A 19,275-nucleotide genomic window follows, 5' to 3' on the forward strand; every position below is an offset into this window, starting at 1 on the left:
TGTGATGAGCAAATATAAATATATAAAGAAAAAAATTTGTTAATTGTGCATACGCTGCGAGAAGACTTAATAATAACTGAGAAATTGGAAACGATCATTAGCGGAAAGATACTTGACAGTGTTTTTACAGAAATATGGTTGAAGGATTCACATGATTGAAGCACTGAAATGACTGGGTAACATGCCAAGAAGAAAGTGACATTTGATTTTCGAGTTAAGAGAACAGGTTTTACAATTCTTGTGAACTGATATTTTAGCCAGCAAGGAATAAACAGAGGGTGTCTGATGTGGACCACCAAATGAGAATATAATGCCTTTTTGCCTAACAGATAAAGGATGTGTGCTGCTTCAGAAGATTTCATCCTAGGGAATGCACTTTACCAATGTGAAGGCAGCAAAACCTTCTGGGGATTTCTAAGGGGAAAAAAAAGGCAGCTGGGCCAGTGGCTGTGTCTGACACAATATTGAATAGGCAGTTTGGTGCAATTCTCCTTCAGGCCTCCTTTTATTTAAAATGAGCTGTTACCTGGGCATCTGTTATGCATAAACACAGCACAGTACCTAAGAAAGAAGAAATTTCTCAGTGCTGAGAACTGGAAAGAAGCAGGCTTTACAAAATATAACTGTAGCAGAGAATCATGTTGAAAACATATGTGGACAATGTGAAACTTTTTCTCAGATTGCAAATTAAATACCTAGGTGCCAGAAATAAAGGTTTTTGTGAAATTAAAAGTTGGCCTCAGTGTGTCTATTACACTACGATTTCTAATGACATCATTTTCTTGCAATACATCCCCTGTTTTTGGAGGAGGAGTGAGGGGTGCTTGGGGTTTTTTTTGTTTGGTTTTATTGGGGTATTTTTTGTTGTTTTTTACAAAAGGTGGAGAAACTGTCATTTTTATGTTTCACTGATACACAGGAAGAATTTTGAGAGGCTTGCTTTAACTAATCCTCATTGTTCAATATATGGCCTTATTTGCATCCCCAGAACAAATCCCTAGACTGAAAAATAAAAGAAAATTAAAGTTATTTTCTTAGTGTGAGTTGTTTCTTTTTTTTTTTTTATTGGTTGGTTGTTTTTATAGAACTTGAATGTTACAGTTTCTTAGTGTTTCCCAAATACTTATTAATCTGTCTTCACAGTACTACCATGAAGGAAGTGCACCCTGTTTTACTGACAGGCAGTGCAGCAAGTAACAGATTAAGGTCAGAAGCACCACACTGTTAAATACTATAATTTGAAGAGCAGCTGTGCTTGGTTTAAATGATATCCAGCCACACCCCAGACCTCTGCAGACCTCTCCTAGATGCAATTCCTTGCCCTACCTCTCCAGCACTGGCCTTCCCTGTGCACTGCAGGGACACCAGTGTCAGCTGGTCTCTGCCTCCCACATAAGGGCGAGCCTTGAACTTCACACTGAGTGGAACTGTCCAGTGACTCTCTGACCTGTGCTGGGAAAAGCAAGGAGATGCATTTCAATCTTCAGCTAACAAAGGGACATTTGCTGCTGCTGCAGCAGTAGCAAAGAAGGATGTCAGGTAGTTCCTAATAATGTCCAAGATACTAATTCTGTTGCAACACACATCCTGGCCTCAAGCTTTCTTTCAGAAAGACAGTTCTCAAAACTGTAGAAACTGCTTCCAAAAAAAACCATATCTTGGAAAGATGACAATGTGAGTGTGTGTGCTAATAAACTGCCAATATTGTAAAAGGATCACCAAATTGATCCCAAATTGATGCAAGTAGCTGTAGTTCTGGTAGCCAAGTACTGGTGAAAATCACAGAATGATACAGTATACAAGCAGTGAAGAAAGATTTTCTGTGGAACTAATTTTGACAGACAAACTTGCATAGCAAGCTGAGAATGGCAAAACATCATTTAGCATATGATATTCTGCTTAAAAATAGCATTACACAAAATCAATATGGCACCTATTCCTGTTGGCATCCTAAGAATGTTCTTGGTGTTATGATAATCAATTATCTGGAAGAAAATGAGTTGCTGGAAAGTTTGCAGGTGACAAACTGCTGGACAAGTCACTTGTACAAATAAAGGTCATGGTTTGATTTATTCCAGTGCAAGACCAAGTGCACAGGAGTAAGGAGGTAGGTGATGCTTTTAGGCAGTGCTAGCAGGAGTGGGGAGTGGCAAGCGCTGGATGCTCCTCTGGCTCTGGTCCAGGGGGTTTTCCAGATGCCTTCTGCCCCACCTGGGTCACAGAAAGTGATGTCTTGTGAAGGCTGACCTAGAACAGAAGCTAGATGGAGTTAAAAAATAAAGTAGGTATTTATTAGAAGGCCTCAGTGGATACACCTTGGGCAGTACAAGAGCCCAGCCAGGGCTACACCCAAGATGAACCCAAAATAGTCACAAAATGGATGAGCGGTCATGGAGTTGTGCTCCATTTGCATATTGGAGTTAATTGTCCAGTTATAGCTTTAGATTATGAAGTCCCATCCTTCTTGTTTTTCTCTCTTCAGTCCACTCTTTATGCTCTCGGGCCTGAAATTTGGATCATTTGTCCTTGGTCCCCAGCTAGAGAAGGAATTGTTTTATCTCCTACTCCAAGAAGAGAAGTTACTATCCCCTAATATGAAGCTCAGAACTAGACACTAAAGCAGTATAGAATTTGCAAAATATAAAAGCTAAAACCTGAGGCATCAAAAACATGGTGTAGATGATTTCATAAAGAGACATCCCCACAAGGACAACACACTGTCTGCTCTGCCTGCAGGGATTAGGTTTCTCAACCTGCCAACCTGCCCAGCCTATGGAACTGGCTGGTACTGAGGGAGGCTGCATCTTATGGCCCAGTGCAGGCAGGTCACAGGGTCAGAAGGGCCAGCTCAACATCATGTGGAAAAAGGAGAGGTGGATTGGAAGTGCCTCCAGGAATGATTCTTGAGGTGAGAGAAAATTGGCCTTACTATTTTACAAAAGCAAAATGTGATTAATCTTAGCCCCTGTGTGTGGGAGAAGATCACTGATACTGTGTCCCCTTAAGCTAATAAAGGTATGATGAGACCTGGTGGTGGGGAGTTGGAATAAGACAAATTGATACGGAATATGAAATGCACCTTTCAGCAAACTAATTAATAATTGAAATGATTTATCAAGAGATGTGATGGACTCTTCATTACTGATGCCTTAAAGTCAACACTGCTGGACGTCATTCTGAGTGAAAGGCTGTAACGCAACAAATGTTATGAAATTACTGGTTGAGGGCTTTTAGCCCAAGGTCAGATCTTACAATCTTAGAATGTATTAATCCATGAAAATTCTTTCCAGTTTATTGCAGACACGCTGCCATTGCTGTGTAATACAAATTAGATGTATTAGGTTGATCTTCAAAGGTTTGCTCGGAGTGACCTCAGGAAATTTATGAATATGTATTAAAAGTGGGGTGCCTAAGGCAGGGTTAAGAAAAGTTTTGCATTTTGCCTGTACCACCTCCTGTATGGGATCTACCTGAGATGAAACAGATCAGCGAACGGCTGCTCTGGGACTCTGCAGGCCACGGATCTGGGCGGGCAGTGTGAACGTGTTCCCTGGGGTGGGGGGATAGCCTGGGAGCAATGCAAAAAGCCTTGGGCTGCCTATGGGATATGCCCCACAGCCACTGAGATGTGGAGATAATTATTTGGGAGAACAGGCTATTCACAGGGTTGCGACAGCCCTCGGGAAAGCTCAGAGTCCTGCCGCAGCCTTAATATCTTTCTTTCTTTTATTCTATTCTTTTTTGTTTGTTTTTGTTTTTGTTTTTGTAACCCGAGCGCTGTCAGGCTCCCCAAAACCCGCCAATTCTGCGGGAAAAAGATACCGGTTTAAAAAAAAACAAACCAAAAACCAAAATCAAACCAAAACAAACAAAAAAAAAAACAAAAAAAAACCCCAAAGCCCCACGACTTCAGCTCTAGCGAAAGGCGCCGCTCCTGCGTGCCGCAGAGCTGCCGTGGCCCGGGCTGGCTGCGCGTGTGCGTGTGCGGGGTGCCGAGCCCGAGTGGGAGCGTGTCTGCGTGCCGCGTGTGAGGGCGGGGAGAGTGCGCGGAGCCCGCCCGCGCCGGGCAGCGCTGCCAGCGCGCTCCGTGCGTGTGCCAGCGGGTCGCGCGTGGGGACAGCCCGCGGGCCGCGGCTGCCGCCGGCCTCCCCTGCCCGCCCATGGGCAGCGGCCGCCGCTCGCACCTCCCCGCGCCCACCCGCGCCCGCCTTGGCAGCTCCACCTGGAGAAGGTGCCCGACCCGCAGGCGGCCAACGCTGATGCCGTGAAGAGGGAGCTCGGTCCGGCCCCCGCTGCCGCCGCCGCCGCCGCACACTTTGCTGTCCCCCGGCCGCGCATCCTGCCCGGCGGCTCTGCCCGAGCCGGAGGAAGGGCGCAGGCGGCACCCCGCGCCCGCGGCGGGGGCTGCCCTGGCTCCCGCGGAATGCGGCACTAGCACCCCCGCCCCAGCTCCGCTCCGCTCCCCTCCTCCGCCTCCCCGGCTCTAGGAGGGGGCTTTTTCCTCATCGGCGTTTTCTGCCGGAGCATCCCTTTTTTTTTTTCCCTTTTCACCCTTTTGGAGGAGGAGAAGGAGGGGGAAGGAAGGAAGTGTTCAATGAGGGCTGCTCGGCTCCCCCCCCCGCGCCTGAGAGGTGCTGTCCCTCCCTGAGCGGAGAGGGGGGAGAGCTGCCGGGGAGGCAGAGGCAGGTCCCGCTCCCTTGCTGTGCCGCCGGGGAGAGCGGAGGAGGGTGGTGGGGAGAGTGTCTGTGTGTGCGTGGTGGTGGTTATTTATTTATTTATTGCTCCTGGTGGTTGCAGCTGGCAGACCTGGGAAGGAGTAGGCGCCATTGCCAGAAGGATTATTGCCAGGGGAGGGGAGGGGGGGGGGGAAGAGAGAGGAGACCCCGAGGCCCCCGAGGAAGCGGAGAGAGGCAGATCTTTTCCTCCCGCCTTGGCTTCTGCCGCCGGGGGATGCGCCCAGACTGAGAGGGGCTCGGCTCTCTTCCGCCGCTCAGCCCGTTCCCCCACCCTCAGTCCTCCTCCTCCTCCTCCCCATCCAGCAGCATGCATCCCTCTTCGCGGAGACCGGCCGCTGCCACCTCCAACCCTGCCATGCTTCTGCTGCTCCTGTGCCTGGGCTGGGCGCCGCCGGGCTGGGGCTGGTCGCGGGGCAGCTCCCGGGGGGCGGCCGGGCTGCGACCCAACGCCACCACGCCGATCTCCATCATGGGCTTGATGCCGGTCAACCAGTCCGAGGAGGAGAGCAGGATCACCCAGGGAGTGCTACCCGCCGTGTATCTGGCCATGGATCAGATCCGCAACGAGTCCCTGCTCAGCCCCTATTACCTGGACCTGCTGGTCTACGACACGGAGGTAGGGACCGCCGCGGGCCCCGCGCCGCCGGGCGCAGGGGGAGGCGCCGCCGCCCAGTCCCGGGGCGCTGCGGGTGCAGGGGCGCAAGGGCAGCGCGGACGCCCGGGCCGGGGCTGCGGCTGCCGGCGGGGGCCGTGCGCGCCGCCTCCGAGCCGCCTTGCCCGCCCGGCCCCGCAGGCTGCCGGCAGATGTGCGGGGACCGGCGGCGGAGGGGGGGACGTGGGGCCGGCGGGCCGTATCCTGCCCGCCCGGTGTTATCAGGAGCGGCTGCCCCGGCAGCTGGGGCTCGCCCCGCCGCGCCAGGAGCGCCCCTGTCCGGGGGCCGCCTGCAGCGCGGGGGTGGGCCCGGACGGGTGCCCGGGCGGTGGGGGGTTCTCGTGGCGGTGGCGGTGGCTGTGCCTGGGATCCGCTGCCCTTGGCACGCACGTACACCGGTGGGAGGAAAGCTGCCTCGCCCAGCGGAGCCGCGGCCGCATCCCTGTGCCAGCCGCCACCCGCTCAGCAACAGATGCAGTTCGGGCGCTCCGCTCCCCCGCTCCGCCAACGGGCTCACGCTGCCAGCCCGGCTTATCCCATGCGGCGGCGGGACGCGAAGGGCAGCGATCGCAGCCGTAGCTTGAGGAGGAGGAGGAGGAGAGGGAGGAGGGGAGGCTCTGGCAGGGGCTCGCTGAGATGCCCCCCGTGCCTGCCCTCCGGCGGGAGCGGCTGAGCGCTCGCCCGGGGGTGCGCGGCGGGCGGGCGGCGGCGGCGGGGCGCGGAGGCGCTCGCTTCTCGGGAAGAACTAAATTTGCAGCGCCGGTCCCCGCGGAGTGCTGCCAGCGCGGCGGGATGCCTGCCCCCGTTCCGGAGCGCTGCCAGCGGCCGGTTCAGGACTGGGAGAGCGGGGAGCCCGGCTGAGCGAGGAAACACGCTCCCTTTACCTGGGAGAGGGAGGCAGGGAGAGAGGCGAGGGCTTTGTCGAGCTGGTTGCCACTACCAGCCGCCCACAACTGCCTTTGGTTTTTGTCACAACTTCAGTACCTGTGTGTTTGCGGAGGATACGCGCGGCTCCGGTACCGGGGCTCCCCTGAAGATGGCAGTCGCTTCTTGTGCAATGCTGGCGCCGGGGTTCTCTTCCAAGACAACCCCCGGTAAAGCAAGTGACTGCTGAAAATCTTGCCGGCTGTAATTTAAGGAAGCCCCTGTCTGCTCCCTTTGGGTTCTCGGGGTCCGGGGGGAACAAGCTGAGAGCAGCAATGACAGGTTGTACTGCTTCGTGACAGTGTTTGCGTCCCTGAAATGACTACCGAAGGCCTCTCCTTCCAGGGTGGCTGCTTTTTATTGACATACATTTGTCATAGTGTGTTTTTTTAAGATATCTCTGAGCAGAAATGCATGGAGGGCAATACTGCTGAAGATGCCACTTAGGAAGGAGCGGGCTGCCATCCTGTTGTGTTGTGTGAACAAGACTAGATACTGACAGGGAATACAGGCAAGATCAACCTAGAGTAGCTGCTTGTTTCCTTAAAAAATGAATCTCAGGGAACTCTGCAATTGTAATGAAAAGAATTATGGGGATTTTCTGAATGGCATTACCTGTCTCATAAAGGGAGATGCATGTCAGGAAAAAATCACAGGTCTCCTAATCCTGTTTTCATTATGTTATTCCATATTAGTTTTTCCCTTGGATAGAATTACTACAAAATATGCATAGGAATTAGAGGAGCCTAGGCAGGATGTCCCTTCTTCATACAATAATATCTTAATCAATCAGGTGCTGCACTTTATTGCAGTCAAAATATTGTGACGTTCTTCATAGAGATTTTGGGTTCTAGACTAGGTAGTTATCATAAAAATATTCAGGAGAAAAATTACCCTGTTTGTTCTGGAATGAGTATCAGTTTCTTAAAAATTGCATTTTTACTGCTTGGTACTCCAGGGACATAAAAAATCCAGGGTCATGTTGCCAGCTTGCTGTGTTGTTTGAATGCTTTTAAGCAATTAATAAATGGACGGTTACGGAATGCTAAGTCAGGCGAACGTGTATGTTTGGAGTACAGTTGGGTCATTACTGCGTGCTTAATAGTGACAAGTAAATAAGTTAGTGTCCACAAGGAGTGCTAGATTGACTGCACCCAAACGGAATGGACGAGTGCCTGGAATAGCCATTAAATACCTAATGGCAGCACAAACTTTTTCCCTCGGTTCAGACATTACCTTTTTCCTTCGGTGCACTTATGGTAAGCAGGAAGGTGGCTGGCTCATCATTCCCACTTGATTCTCAGCCTATTTTCTGAGGTTGCCAATAAATAGATATGCCTGAAGGGCCTGGATCCTTATCATTGCATAATCAGAGGTCAGGGAATAGCTCTCCCTTACAGGGCTTCACAGGTGGTGCTTGTGACATTGTTGGCTCTTGAAAGAGAAAATGTAGAGCCTTGAACACATGGGATTTTTTAATAGCTTGAGAAATAATTGCAGTATATTTATAATGCTTAGGAAATGTATGGCAGTGATTTACTAACTCATGTATTCTCCCTTGTGTCTCTCCAAAATCCCTCATTGTTGCAGTCTGATCCTTGTATTGCAATTTTCCGTAAGGCTTTAACTAAGTGCTTGTGAAAAACGATAATGAAAATAAACAGACTAGATTGTTTTTTTATTATTATTTTTTATTATGCATTCAGGTTCATTCTGTCAGGATTGAACTGAATATTCTATCTGGATTGATAGTTCTGGTTTGCATAAGAAAGCATTATAATGCCTTTACTTTCTGACCAGCCATCTGAAGAACTGCAGTGTGCCTTCTAAGGTCAATTGTTGTTTGTCAGCACTTGAACTCGTTAACCTTTGAGGACATGAGCAGCAGCTCTAGTGTTTTTCAAAGCATTTAAATTGAATTAAGCACTTAAGTACAACGTTTAGTTTATGACTCAGTCGAGATTGTGTGAATTACATCTTTGTTATGAAATATGACCACAGGTTACATCACATACAAAAATGCAGAGGCTTCTGTTCTGGGTACTTTTTTGATCGTTAAATGTGCTCGGAGCATGATCCTGATCCAGTCTATTTTGCTACTTCATGGGCATGTCTTTATCTATTTGGGCATTCCTATGCAGACTCAGCCAATAAAATGAAGCTCAAATGTAGGCATTTGCAGAACTCTGGTCTAAGTGACTTTACTTTGTGCTGTTCATTTCGATGAGAGTGGGAGTCTCTCTCTAGATGAGACTCTTGGGCAAAATTTCATAATTGTGTTATTTTAGAAACTCAAAAATTTATAAAGTGATCTCTAAAGAGTCTCATCCAAACCCCATTGAAATTAATGGCAGTAAATTCACCAATTCCAGCAGCCCTTGGACCAAGTCCTAGAAGTTAAGGGTGCTTGATAGCTTATGGCTTCAGATCAACAACCATGATACAATATTTCTTTTCTTTTTTTCCATCCCTGTGATTGTAGCTTTAGTTGGTTGAAAAAGAAAAGAAATAGTTTGCAAAATAATGAAAGAAAAACCTCTACAAACACTAGATACAGCTGAAGATGCGCATAAATCAAGAAAGATTATTTCAACTTAAGCACTCTGACACATATCTGTTGGAGGAAAAAAGTAGAATAACCCTAAAAAAAAAGGAATGAATCATTCTAGTGGACCCTATTATAAATGTCAAAAGTATTTAATTTGCATCAGGCAAAAACTGACCATATGATAACTGGAGGAAGAAGCACTGTGGAAGAAGGCAAGGAAAATTAATTCAGGATGGATACCTGTCCTTCTACATCTGGACATCTTCCCTCAGATATGCATTGGATTTTCTTATTTCTTGTAGGAGCAGTGCTGCAAGTGGTGCACAGACAGTATGAGTTTGTTTTTAAATCTAAACATGCATAGTCAAGAAAGCACTTGTTTCTGAAAATCAAAGTGAGTTTTGACAAGCTAAAAAAAATCTTCCTGAAGTAAGTGGGTATATTATCACAAAGAGGAAAGAATATTTGTACTGGGGAGATGAGATTATTTAATTTTCTCCAACTACAACAAACACCTTGTGGTAAGCAGGATATAATCTCATTTTTGTGAAATAATACATTCTAATACCTTTAAATAGCAGGTTGGCATAGAGGGATGAACTGTGGAAAATGCACAGGACTCCACAAAATCTGAAGGAAAATGTGAGCTTACTGATATTTGAGACATATTTGCCTTTTTCTATTCTGTAACTAAGTAGAAAGTGCCTTTCCTAATTTATCTGAGAAGAAATTACAGTTTAGGTGCAGTATGTGTAGACTTTATCTTTGTTTCCTTCTTCTTTTTTACTAAAAAAGTGCATGTTTTCAGTAAAAGTCTCAAGGCTTAAGAAAGACCATGCACCCATCGGAGTCATTCTTACCAGCTGTTCTAAGTTTTAAAGGACCCTGAGCCCCCAAATAAAGATGCCTCTTCCAGAAAGTCCTATCATGAGTGGTGTCAACAAAACCCACTCATGTTTTGTTGCTGCACGTGGAAGTAAGAAAACTGTTCAGTTTTGCTGAGTATGGGGAACACATTCCAGAAACAGGAGAGCAGGTTTGTGTCAGTGGTACAGGATAAGGTGTCTGTCCACTGGAGCTCCACAAGGTGGTTCTCAGAGAGGGACAGACAGCTACTGGTTGCTGTCTGAAAAATTCCTCCATTACCGTAACCGGGCTGAGCAGGGGCACCTCTACCCCCTAAAGAAGTGCATGGGATGTGTTGGTTAGCCCCTCTGTCTTGGGAGGCATCGATCCAAGTCCCACCCTGGATTTGCAAGAGGAAGCATGATGTACCACAATCAAGTGGAGTCTCTGGGGTGAGCCCTGTCATGCTTGTGAGTGCTCTGAGCACTAAATTGTCTGGAGCCTTATTTTGATTTCTGGAGTGTTCACAGTGGGACAGGTGAAGCTGTGTTGTGGTCATCTGAGGGTAACAGCTGAATACATGGGAGAAGTCAGGGTCTGAAAGAGGGTACAGTGAACAGCAGACAGAGCTGGCAGACATTTGTTCTTGTGTCATCAGGTGAGCATGTGTCTGGCATATGTTGAGGCAGTTGGGTAATTTCTTACCTTTAAATATTACTGAGTACTTGTGCTGTCTGATATTTGCAGAGAGGGAGGCATTAAAATGCGCTGCGCTGCGTGTATGGTGACAGTCACTGTCTGCTCTGCTGGTGACACTCTGCTTGGAAGGGACATCTTTAAATAGTCACTGTCCCCTCTGACTTCCGAGTAACATGACTCCAACATAACCTCCTTTTGCTTCAGAGTTTTGTAAACTTGGAGGGAAGAAAGTTAAGTGTTTATGTTAATTCCATGCTGGCTTCTCCGCTGATGTTAAGCTGTGGGTGGGGAGAGGAGAGAAATCATGTATTCACTGCACCCACTCCTCTGGGTGCGGATCCCAGACCTGCAGAATGTATATCCTCTAAATATCTCTGCAAAGAGATTAAAGCCAGTTTCTGGCATATGTCTTGCAATCTCTTGTATAACTTATCCTATGCATACTGCAAAACACACTCTTATGGAATCTTTAGATTCAAATGCCAAACGTGCTCCATCAGCATGGAAAAACTATTTTTTGGACTAAATCTAGGAAATAGTATTTATTTGCATTTGAAGAAAGAGTAGAAAGGCCCAGTCCTCTTACATCAGCCAGAGTTAATTACTCAAGTTTGTGGAGAGGATGGGATGTAACATCCTGGTGATAACTGTGAAGAAAATATTTGTAAGAGGAAAACAGAGAGGAAGGAGCTAGATGAGAGAGATTTAGTGATAGCATTCACAAAGAAAGTTGTTGATATGCTATTTATATTGTTTTAATTAAATACATGTAACTATTTAGAATGACATCATAGCATTACATGTCAAGGCTGGAAAACACCACCTTGCATTAATAATCTGAATATGATGATACATGCACATATCAAGTTGTGTTCTCTGCTTTCAATTCCATTGCTTTATGGATGTTTTCATGGCATAAGGCAGAAGAATAATGCCTTTGAGCAAACTGTAGAATCTGGGAACCAGACAAAACTCAAGTGGATACCTTGGCTATGATAGAAAGGAGATACTTTTCCTTAGAAGGATTGAACCACACACAGAGGTCTGGCTCAAGGAATCAAGTGATGAAAGTTAACAGAGGAAAACCCCCCATTATTCCTTTTGATTTGGATAATTTTTGGAGCAGCTGGGGTTAGCAGGGATGTGTGCTGAGATCAGTGAGCACAGCTATGACTCAGCCTTGTGGAGATGTCTGTTAGTACACAGCAGCCCCATATATCCCAGGAAGCCTATTTCAGACTGCGGGATTCCAAACTGAGATGGTGCAGTGCACATACATCACATTTTTTCAAATTTATTTTTGTACTAGGAATCTTGGAACTAAATCAGTGACAGAGCCTCTAACTTTTCAGCAGCCAGATGCACTCTGATTTGTGGGTCTAGCTGAGCTAGAAATGAGATTTGCAGTACCTTTGTGGTTCTTGGGCTCCAGTGTTAATGGCCCAGTAGCCTGACTCCTGAAGCAAGCTCCTTCAGCTACACCATTGCTATGTCTTAAAGAAGGTGGTGCCCCTGAGAACAGGTGGAATATGTTTTCAGTCACCCTGTGTCTGCCCTTGCCATGCCACTGACACTTAGGGGATGCCTTCTTTGCTAAGCAGGGATTTCTCTACTTGCAAAGGCTTTTGCTGTGGGTAAAATCTGCTGGATTTGGGGACTGCTGGATACTGCCTGCTGAGTGGAAATTAGGCATACTGACTGGCAAACACTTTTTTAAATTTTATTTTTTCCCCTTGTGATGGAATAGCCGTGTAATTTCATTGCTAAGTCAGTGATTGATGATCAATTTCTGTGCCATTAATTTTTCATTATCATCTGCCTTTATTTCTGACGGTTTTATCTATAGTATTTTTCAAACGAGTTTTCTCAATTGTGAAGAGGAAAGCTAACAAATTAAAGACAAATATCCACCTTCTGCCTGAAACCTATACCCACAAAGAATGAAAAATATGGGGGCTAATTCAGCAGGGATGTCCAAATTGTTGTTACTGAGGCTTCTGAGAGATGAAGGCCCAGATAATGGACTAATTGCTTTAAAGTGAACATCAGGACTTTGAGTGATAGGATTAGAAAACTTAGGTTTCCTACTATGGCCATGGTACTTTCCTTAAATAATTAATGAGTTCTAAGATCAGAGGACCATTAGGATTATCCACATTTTACAATACAGACCATGTATTTCAGCTGGGGATTTCTGCCTGCACTGCTGCAAACTAGAATATGTACTTCAGAAAACCTTTCTATCTTGTCTTAAGGATCCCCCAAAATCATTGTCCCTGGACAACTTTTTTCTGTAATTTACTTGTTATTTTCAGCTTAATCTTTGCTGACCCTGCAGCCACTGAAGCTGGGAGAGGAGCAGCTCCAGTTTTTTTTCACATACACCTCCCTCCCTGCAATACCTCATCAGCTGCAGACTCAGGACATCACCAGCAGAAGAGGGGGATCAAGGCTTTCTGACTTTTATGGCTGTCTAGGGGATCCTTCCCTTTTCTGAAGGACTGTGGTGGATTGGATCTTGATGGAATCAGAAAACTTCTTTGCTTTGTGAGACATAAAGTCACAGACTTTATGTGGAAACCTTATATGTTTGCTTCTTTGCAAGCTGGGTCTGCCAGGCTCTTGTGCTCTGTCACTGAGTAGATGGCTCTGCAGAGCATTTTTTGAATCCTTGTCTGAACTGATTTTCTTCTTCTTTACCCCTACATTTTTTGTAAGGCCCTTTTTGCCACAATCCCCATCAGAGGAACTTAGTGTCTCTGTCTGATTATTTCCATAATCTCTTTTATTTTATTTATCAAATAATCACCACCACATATCTCTAAAAGAATCTATTTGTTGAATCTTTTATGTCCTTAAAGTAGTTATATATTCTAATTTACCATTTACCTAGGGTAGGCCTCAACTTCTGCTGCAGCTTCCTTGAACTACAGAATTATGTGAAGATTCATACACACAATAGGTGTCTAAGTAACCATTTTACATCCAAAACCTCCAGGGAGAAGTAGTAACAGGCCCCTTTTGGGATGCTAATTAACTTCCTTTCCACTGTTTACTGCTCCTGTTTTCACAGGGATTTAAGTGTTTTTCTAGCAAAGAATAAATCTCTTTCTTTAATATCTTTAACTCTATATGAAGGGACAATTTTTGACAGACTAACACTTAGTGTGGTATAAAATGCAACATGTAAAATTTTTCAAGCATTGTCATTCAGATGTGCTGTTGTGTTTATCTTACCAGCACCGTGTAGGTACATTTTGGTATACACATATGGTATAAAAATATTAAGCTCTGTGTTTTTGTGGAGTCTTCCGTATAATTTTAAAGTTCTGTAGAAGCACCTTGGGTTTTGCTTTCTATTTTCTCCTGTGAATTTGGCAAGACCGAAGTATTAATAATTTACAGGAGGTTGATCAAGAGAGAAAGACAACTTCCTCTTTTTTTCCCCATCCACTTTTCCTAAAAATTATAAGCAGGACAAAATTCCATGTTGTTGGTGAGAATCTAATCTGGAGGGATGTGCTAGTGGCAGCAAGAGTTTGTGCGATGTAGCAAAATAAATTAAGTTCCAATAGCTGCCTGTGTATAAAGTGATACAAAAAGTTTTGCATTTTTAAACTTAGCCAAGATCCCCTCTGCTCCTCATTTTTTGCTGTGAAGCATGCTAATAGTATCAGCTCCACATCACTTTTTTCTTTGTTTTCTTTTTTTTTTTTTTTTTTAAGGTTTCTAGTTAGGTCCCTGAACTAAAGATTTGCTTTCCAAAAAGCACAGAGTGATTTGCATTTTCTGTCAACAACAGTGGGAATTGCTGAATGCTCAGCACTTTAGAAACCCAGCCCACCTATGAAAATGCAGTGCTTCTATGAGGAGGAGACCTAGAATTGCCACTTTTAATTAAGAACAAAGGCACTCATCGTTACTTGCTTTACAGTTTCAAATTGCCTGGTGGAATAAAATGCTGATTTCATTCAGCCTTTGGGATAGAAATCCTTTCAGGATCAATGGCAGTATTAAATATCTTTTTAAATTAGATAATTGCATCTCAAGGACCTTGTAGTTGAGAAATAAGCAAGGTACAGTATTTTTAAAAAACAATCAATCAAAAAATAGTCATTTTTACAATTAACACATATTTGAAAATGGTGTGTTTGACCTTGGAAAAAATAACAGCTTGTATAAAATAAATAAAAGGAGTGACATGGTGGGAGTACTATGTCCCTAGGGCCTTGTTACTCAAGGCAGTTCTGTATGGCTGACATGGTTATGTCACTGGTGGGTTTTAGGAGGCGTGATCTCAATGTCAGCAGAAGCCCTTACTGTAGTTACAGCAGGCAAACTTTTTTTTTTTTTTTTTTAACAAAGGTTATTTAGTTAAAAGGGGATAGTTTACCAAAGGGCAGAAAGTGTGTTTTCCTTAACCACTGAAAAGTTTGGTATTATTAGAAATCATTTTTCCATCCACAATAGAGCAGGTTACAGATTAAGCCACCTCTGAACATTAAACTAGACAGAAAGAACTGCTGATCTGGGTTTTTTTCCCTCAGCGTTTTATGCATTCTTGTCTCTTTCTTCTCAATCTTTTGCAGTTTGTCATCTTTATTCTCAAAGTGCTGCCACTAGAATTTCATCTATTACTTCAGGAATAATCTCACCATTGCTGTAAATACTAGTAATTTTATCTCTTTTCTTCAAGCCTTCTGTTCAGAATGGAGGAAATTAATTTGATCTTTGTGTTGCACTGCTGGGAAAAAGGGAAAGGAGGCAGAGAGATTTTCAGCCTACACACAAGGAGTGAGACACTAGGTTTTGAGGCAAAACAAAATTTTCATTTCAAATGAAAATTTTAATTTCAAGATGATCTTGAAGGTCTCTTCCAACTTTGTCATTCTGTGAATTCTGTGAATTCTGTGACGTAGATAGCCTGCATGTTTGGATGGTGCTATGGGAGGTAAATAATTCTATCTGGATAGCAGTTACTTAAAAAGCTGGGACGTGTTACAACAGACAGTAGTATCTTGATAGTGAAGCTGCTCTTGGCAGTAGGTAGAGGCTTGGTCTCAATATCAGAACAGGAGTTTCCTTCCACAAGAAATGTATTGGTTTCCAATACATTACCAAGGTTTCTTAGGATATGTGAGTGCTCTGTACTCCAATTACACTGAGCGATTAAGCAACAAGAGCGGAGACACGTGGGACAAGAAGGGGTGAATGATAACCTGCTTTGAAAAAAACTAACATGTGAGGCTGGGATTAGAACATCCTATAAATGTTAATGGGTGTTACTCAAGGGGGAGGAAGCTGTGTGTGGGAGGCATGAGGTGACATATAGCTTAAATATATAGCCAGTCTTTAACACAGTTAATACAGTCTATAATCAAGCTTTTACATGAACTAATAACTGTTTAAGTGATTTACAGTTCAGAAATACTTATCAGGGGATTGAGAATTGAATTTTAAATGCTGTAAAATTTGAGAATAATGTAGCAAGGAGGACAACACTGAAAAGATTCCTCCTTTTGCCTTTGGAAAGTATTGGCTGTGGAGGACACATTTATGCCAGGTGTTTGGGGTTTTTTCTATTTTTAAGTTCTTAGGGATTGTGCTTCTATGAGGGAGCACAATTTCCTCCTACAGTTTCCCTCTCTGAATATTACTCAGTTTGTGTGGAACTCACAAAGGACATGCCAACAGTGAGTCATCTGGTCACCAGCTCTGTCCTAAGGTTTTTAGCTAAATCTTGCAAAAGCTACTTTAATGTACTGAACAACAGTGATTGACCTTTGGTAAAACTCCCCAAAACAGTGTGGAAGGCAGTGCTTAAAGTCAAATGGCCTTCTTTTTCTGACACTGAAATCAAGTTTCAAAATCAGTGCTATTTCAAGTGCTTCACATTTGAAATAGAGAGGTGGATGTAAGAGAAGCTGATGTAAGATGCAGTGAGTTGATTTATCATCTTAAAATTTCCCCATTGTTACATTTTAGCAGTAAATTTTGAGGTTGTTGGGCAAACTCACTTGAAAGACTCTATCTTCAAATGTGAAACAGAGGCTTAGTTATCTGCTTTTGTAGGTAATAAGACTCAGGATATGCTACTCTGAAAATGAAGATTATACCTGTATGATCAGTCATGAGCATGGCAAATATAGCTATTTTATTCATAAAAATGAAAACGCAGGGGCTTGTTTTGATGCAGGCTTTACAGGATTAGTTAGTAATAAAAATACTATCTATGAAACAATTGTCTGGTTAGGTAGTTAAATGTTTCTGTCAGGAAGCAGATTTTCAGGACACAAGGCTGCTGTAATTCATAATCTTGTTTGTTCCTTTGCCAGGCATGGGTTAAATGCAGCAATGCTGAGGGCACCCAGCAGTAGCACCAGAAGAGAAAAAGACTGGTCTAGGTTGAAGCTGCTCATGGATCTATAGAATAAGGTGATGCTCCCTTAAATGTGTGTCCATCCGTATGGTGCTGAAAATTACCTCATAGCCTCTGATTCGCCATTGCTCTCTTATGAATTTAAAGGCACTGGCTGAGCAACAGGGGTTCAGTGAGGTGTGGTGTCAGATTTATGCCTTTTGAAATGCTAAAGAGGGTACTGGATAGTCAAACCACATTTTTTTGTTACCTACCTATGAGCCAAAGCTATGACTCAGTGGAGGCCCATGTCCTCACTTAGCTGGTGAGAAGATTTGGGGATAGGAAGAAGAGCAGTTCAGAGTCCCTTATCTGCTGAGGTTTGGCAGCATGAATGCTTGCTTTCTTCTCCTCTTCATTAGTGCAGTCAATGCTGAAATAATGCTGGTAAGGAAGGCTGGTCCAAGAACTGTTCACCAATAAAATCCCATTTAAGCCTCTAAGGAAGGTATTACATGGGATTTAAGCAACATCTTGGCCTATGCTGGCTATCTGCTCAGGGAAGAGTTTCATCTTAAGTTAAAAAAAATGTTTTAAAATATGTTTTCAGTGATCACATTATAGAATCACAAGGCTTAGGAATGGAAAATACCTATTAAGTCATTGTGTTAATTGTTGCTATGCAGACTGTGCTATGAGAGTATGCTTCCCACTTTGTGTTGTGCCCAGACAATGTGTTAAATTTCTTGGTCTAGGAAAGATCCATAATAAATATATATCTTTCTGCATTTGATCTGGCCATGGCCTTGTACAGGAAGAAAGCCAGTATCTCCTTCCCCACACAAAGGGCTCCACGCAGCCTTGCTGCTTTCTCACTATGGGCAATGGTGATAAAAAAACCAAAGACTTTTTTCAAGGTTTTTTCTCCACCCTAAGCAAGGGCATTTCTATTTCACCTTGTGTTTGTGTATAAGAATGCATTGGGCTCTTTTCTTGACCATCCAGTTGCACAGGTGTGTTGGCAGAAGGGTCACTGAGGACAGTTAGTGATTAATTGAGAGTATCTCCTGCTTGGAGCTATTTACTGGGCCCAAGGTAGACATTTTTTGCTTATTTATACATTGCTATTTTGCTTGTTTTAATATTATTTATCTATTTACTTCCATGCCCTCATGTCATATGATATATAAATTGTAATTATAAATTAGAATGCTTACAACTAGAATTTATGTGGAGATTTTCTGTAAAAACTTCTTAGTTGCATGTCAGTTTCAGAATAATTTGTTGACCTGTAACGCCATGTTTTTAAAATTAAAATTAGACAAGCTACCCTTACTTTCTGCAGCAAACTAATGCTTCCTTTTTTTTTTTTAATGTCAGCCATTCACAAAATAAATTGCCAAGCTCTGAACATATAATTTCAAATTTGATTTATACCAAATTAACCTTCTGCTTATGAGCCCTTCCATTTGTTTTCCTTTCAGATTATTGAGTCATGAAAACCTTTGAGGTTTTGGGTTTCCATCCCAGCTTGGCACAGGGAATTCTTTTGAAACCTTGAATTTCCACAAGGTGGTGAAGTAATTTGCTTTTCAGCTGCATATGTAATGAGACGTGCTGAAAATCAGAGCTTTTTTTTCTACTCAGAGAAGCAAACATCTCCCAGATTTCCTTCCTGTCCGTGCCACTAGGCTTGGCCTTTGTGTTTCCTTCCCTTGCCTATGACAGCATTCCAGTAGGTTTGGGGGGCTTCCTGTGGATGAGGAGAGCTGGCTGCTTGAATGGAGGAGAGGGGTCAGGCAGGTGGCTGCCTCCATAAGAACAGTGGCATCACTGCTGAGAAAGGGGCAGGGAAGATGCTGCTTGTCTGAGGGGTGAGGAGGGCTGCAAGTCCTGGGGAGCAGAGGTGCAGGTTCTTCTCTGGTGTGGTGATCCTGTGTATAATCCCTTCTCACCCTGCTGAGTTTTGATTAGCAGCAGGGAAGATTTTCTCCAGCATTACTATTTTCTCTGCATTTCTGCGTGTACGGCATCCGTTCCATTTCGTGGCCTGGCATATTACTTGGGAAACTGCAAATAGTGTGTTGAAATTACTTAGCTAGCTACAACAATATGTGAAATGCCTGTCAAATGCTATGTGCCTGTAGATGGGAGGAGCAGGCCTGCATGCTGAATTTTCTCACAACTACCACTGATTTTAAGGAAAGCATGGGGTTTCTGACAAAAAGCAGAACCGGGAAAAGGGTTTACAGCTTTGAGCTGATGCAGCTTTTGCACTAGAAGTCTATAAAATATTATCGATATACAAGACTTCATATTCTCTGTTTGACATGTATGAAGCCAATAGAAAATGTGTTTGTGCAAGATAAAACAAACTGAAGCAATCTTCTGACCCAATAGCATACAAGTTGCTGTATGCAACTCAAATATGAGTTCAGTGTACAACCACTTTGATCAACCCCTAGAATATCTATTTTCAAAGTAATCATATGAGTTCTTGTATTGATTTGTC

The 19,275-nt window shown here is 44.0% G+C and overlaps 1 protein-coding gene across 1 annotated transcript in view; it reads left to right on the plus strand.

Moving 5' to 3' along the window:
- The first annotated feature begins 4,041 nt into the window (after positions 1-4,041).
- GABBR2 (gamma-aminobutyric acid type B receptor subunit 2) overlaps positions 4,042-19,275 on the plus strand; it is a 457,779-nt gene continuing 442,545 nt past the window's right edge. The window contains exons 1-2 of the mRNA XM_077183158.1: positions 4,042-4,231; positions 5,040-5,352. Of these exons, the coding sequence (XP_077039273.1) occupies positions 4,161-4,231; positions 5,040-5,352 (384 nt within the window). The 5' untranslated portion in view covers positions 4,042-4,160. The remainder of the gene's footprint in view (positions 4,232-5,039; positions 5,353-19,275) is intronic.

This window comes from Agelaius phoeniceus, chromosome 1 (genome assembly GCF_051311805.1).
Source record: "Agelaius phoeniceus isolate bAgePho1 chromosome 1, bAgePho1.hap1, whole genome shotgun sequence".
Classification (NCBI taxonomy): domain Eukaryota; kingdom Metazoa; phylum Chordata; class Aves; order Passeriformes; family Icteridae; genus Agelaius; species Agelaius phoeniceus.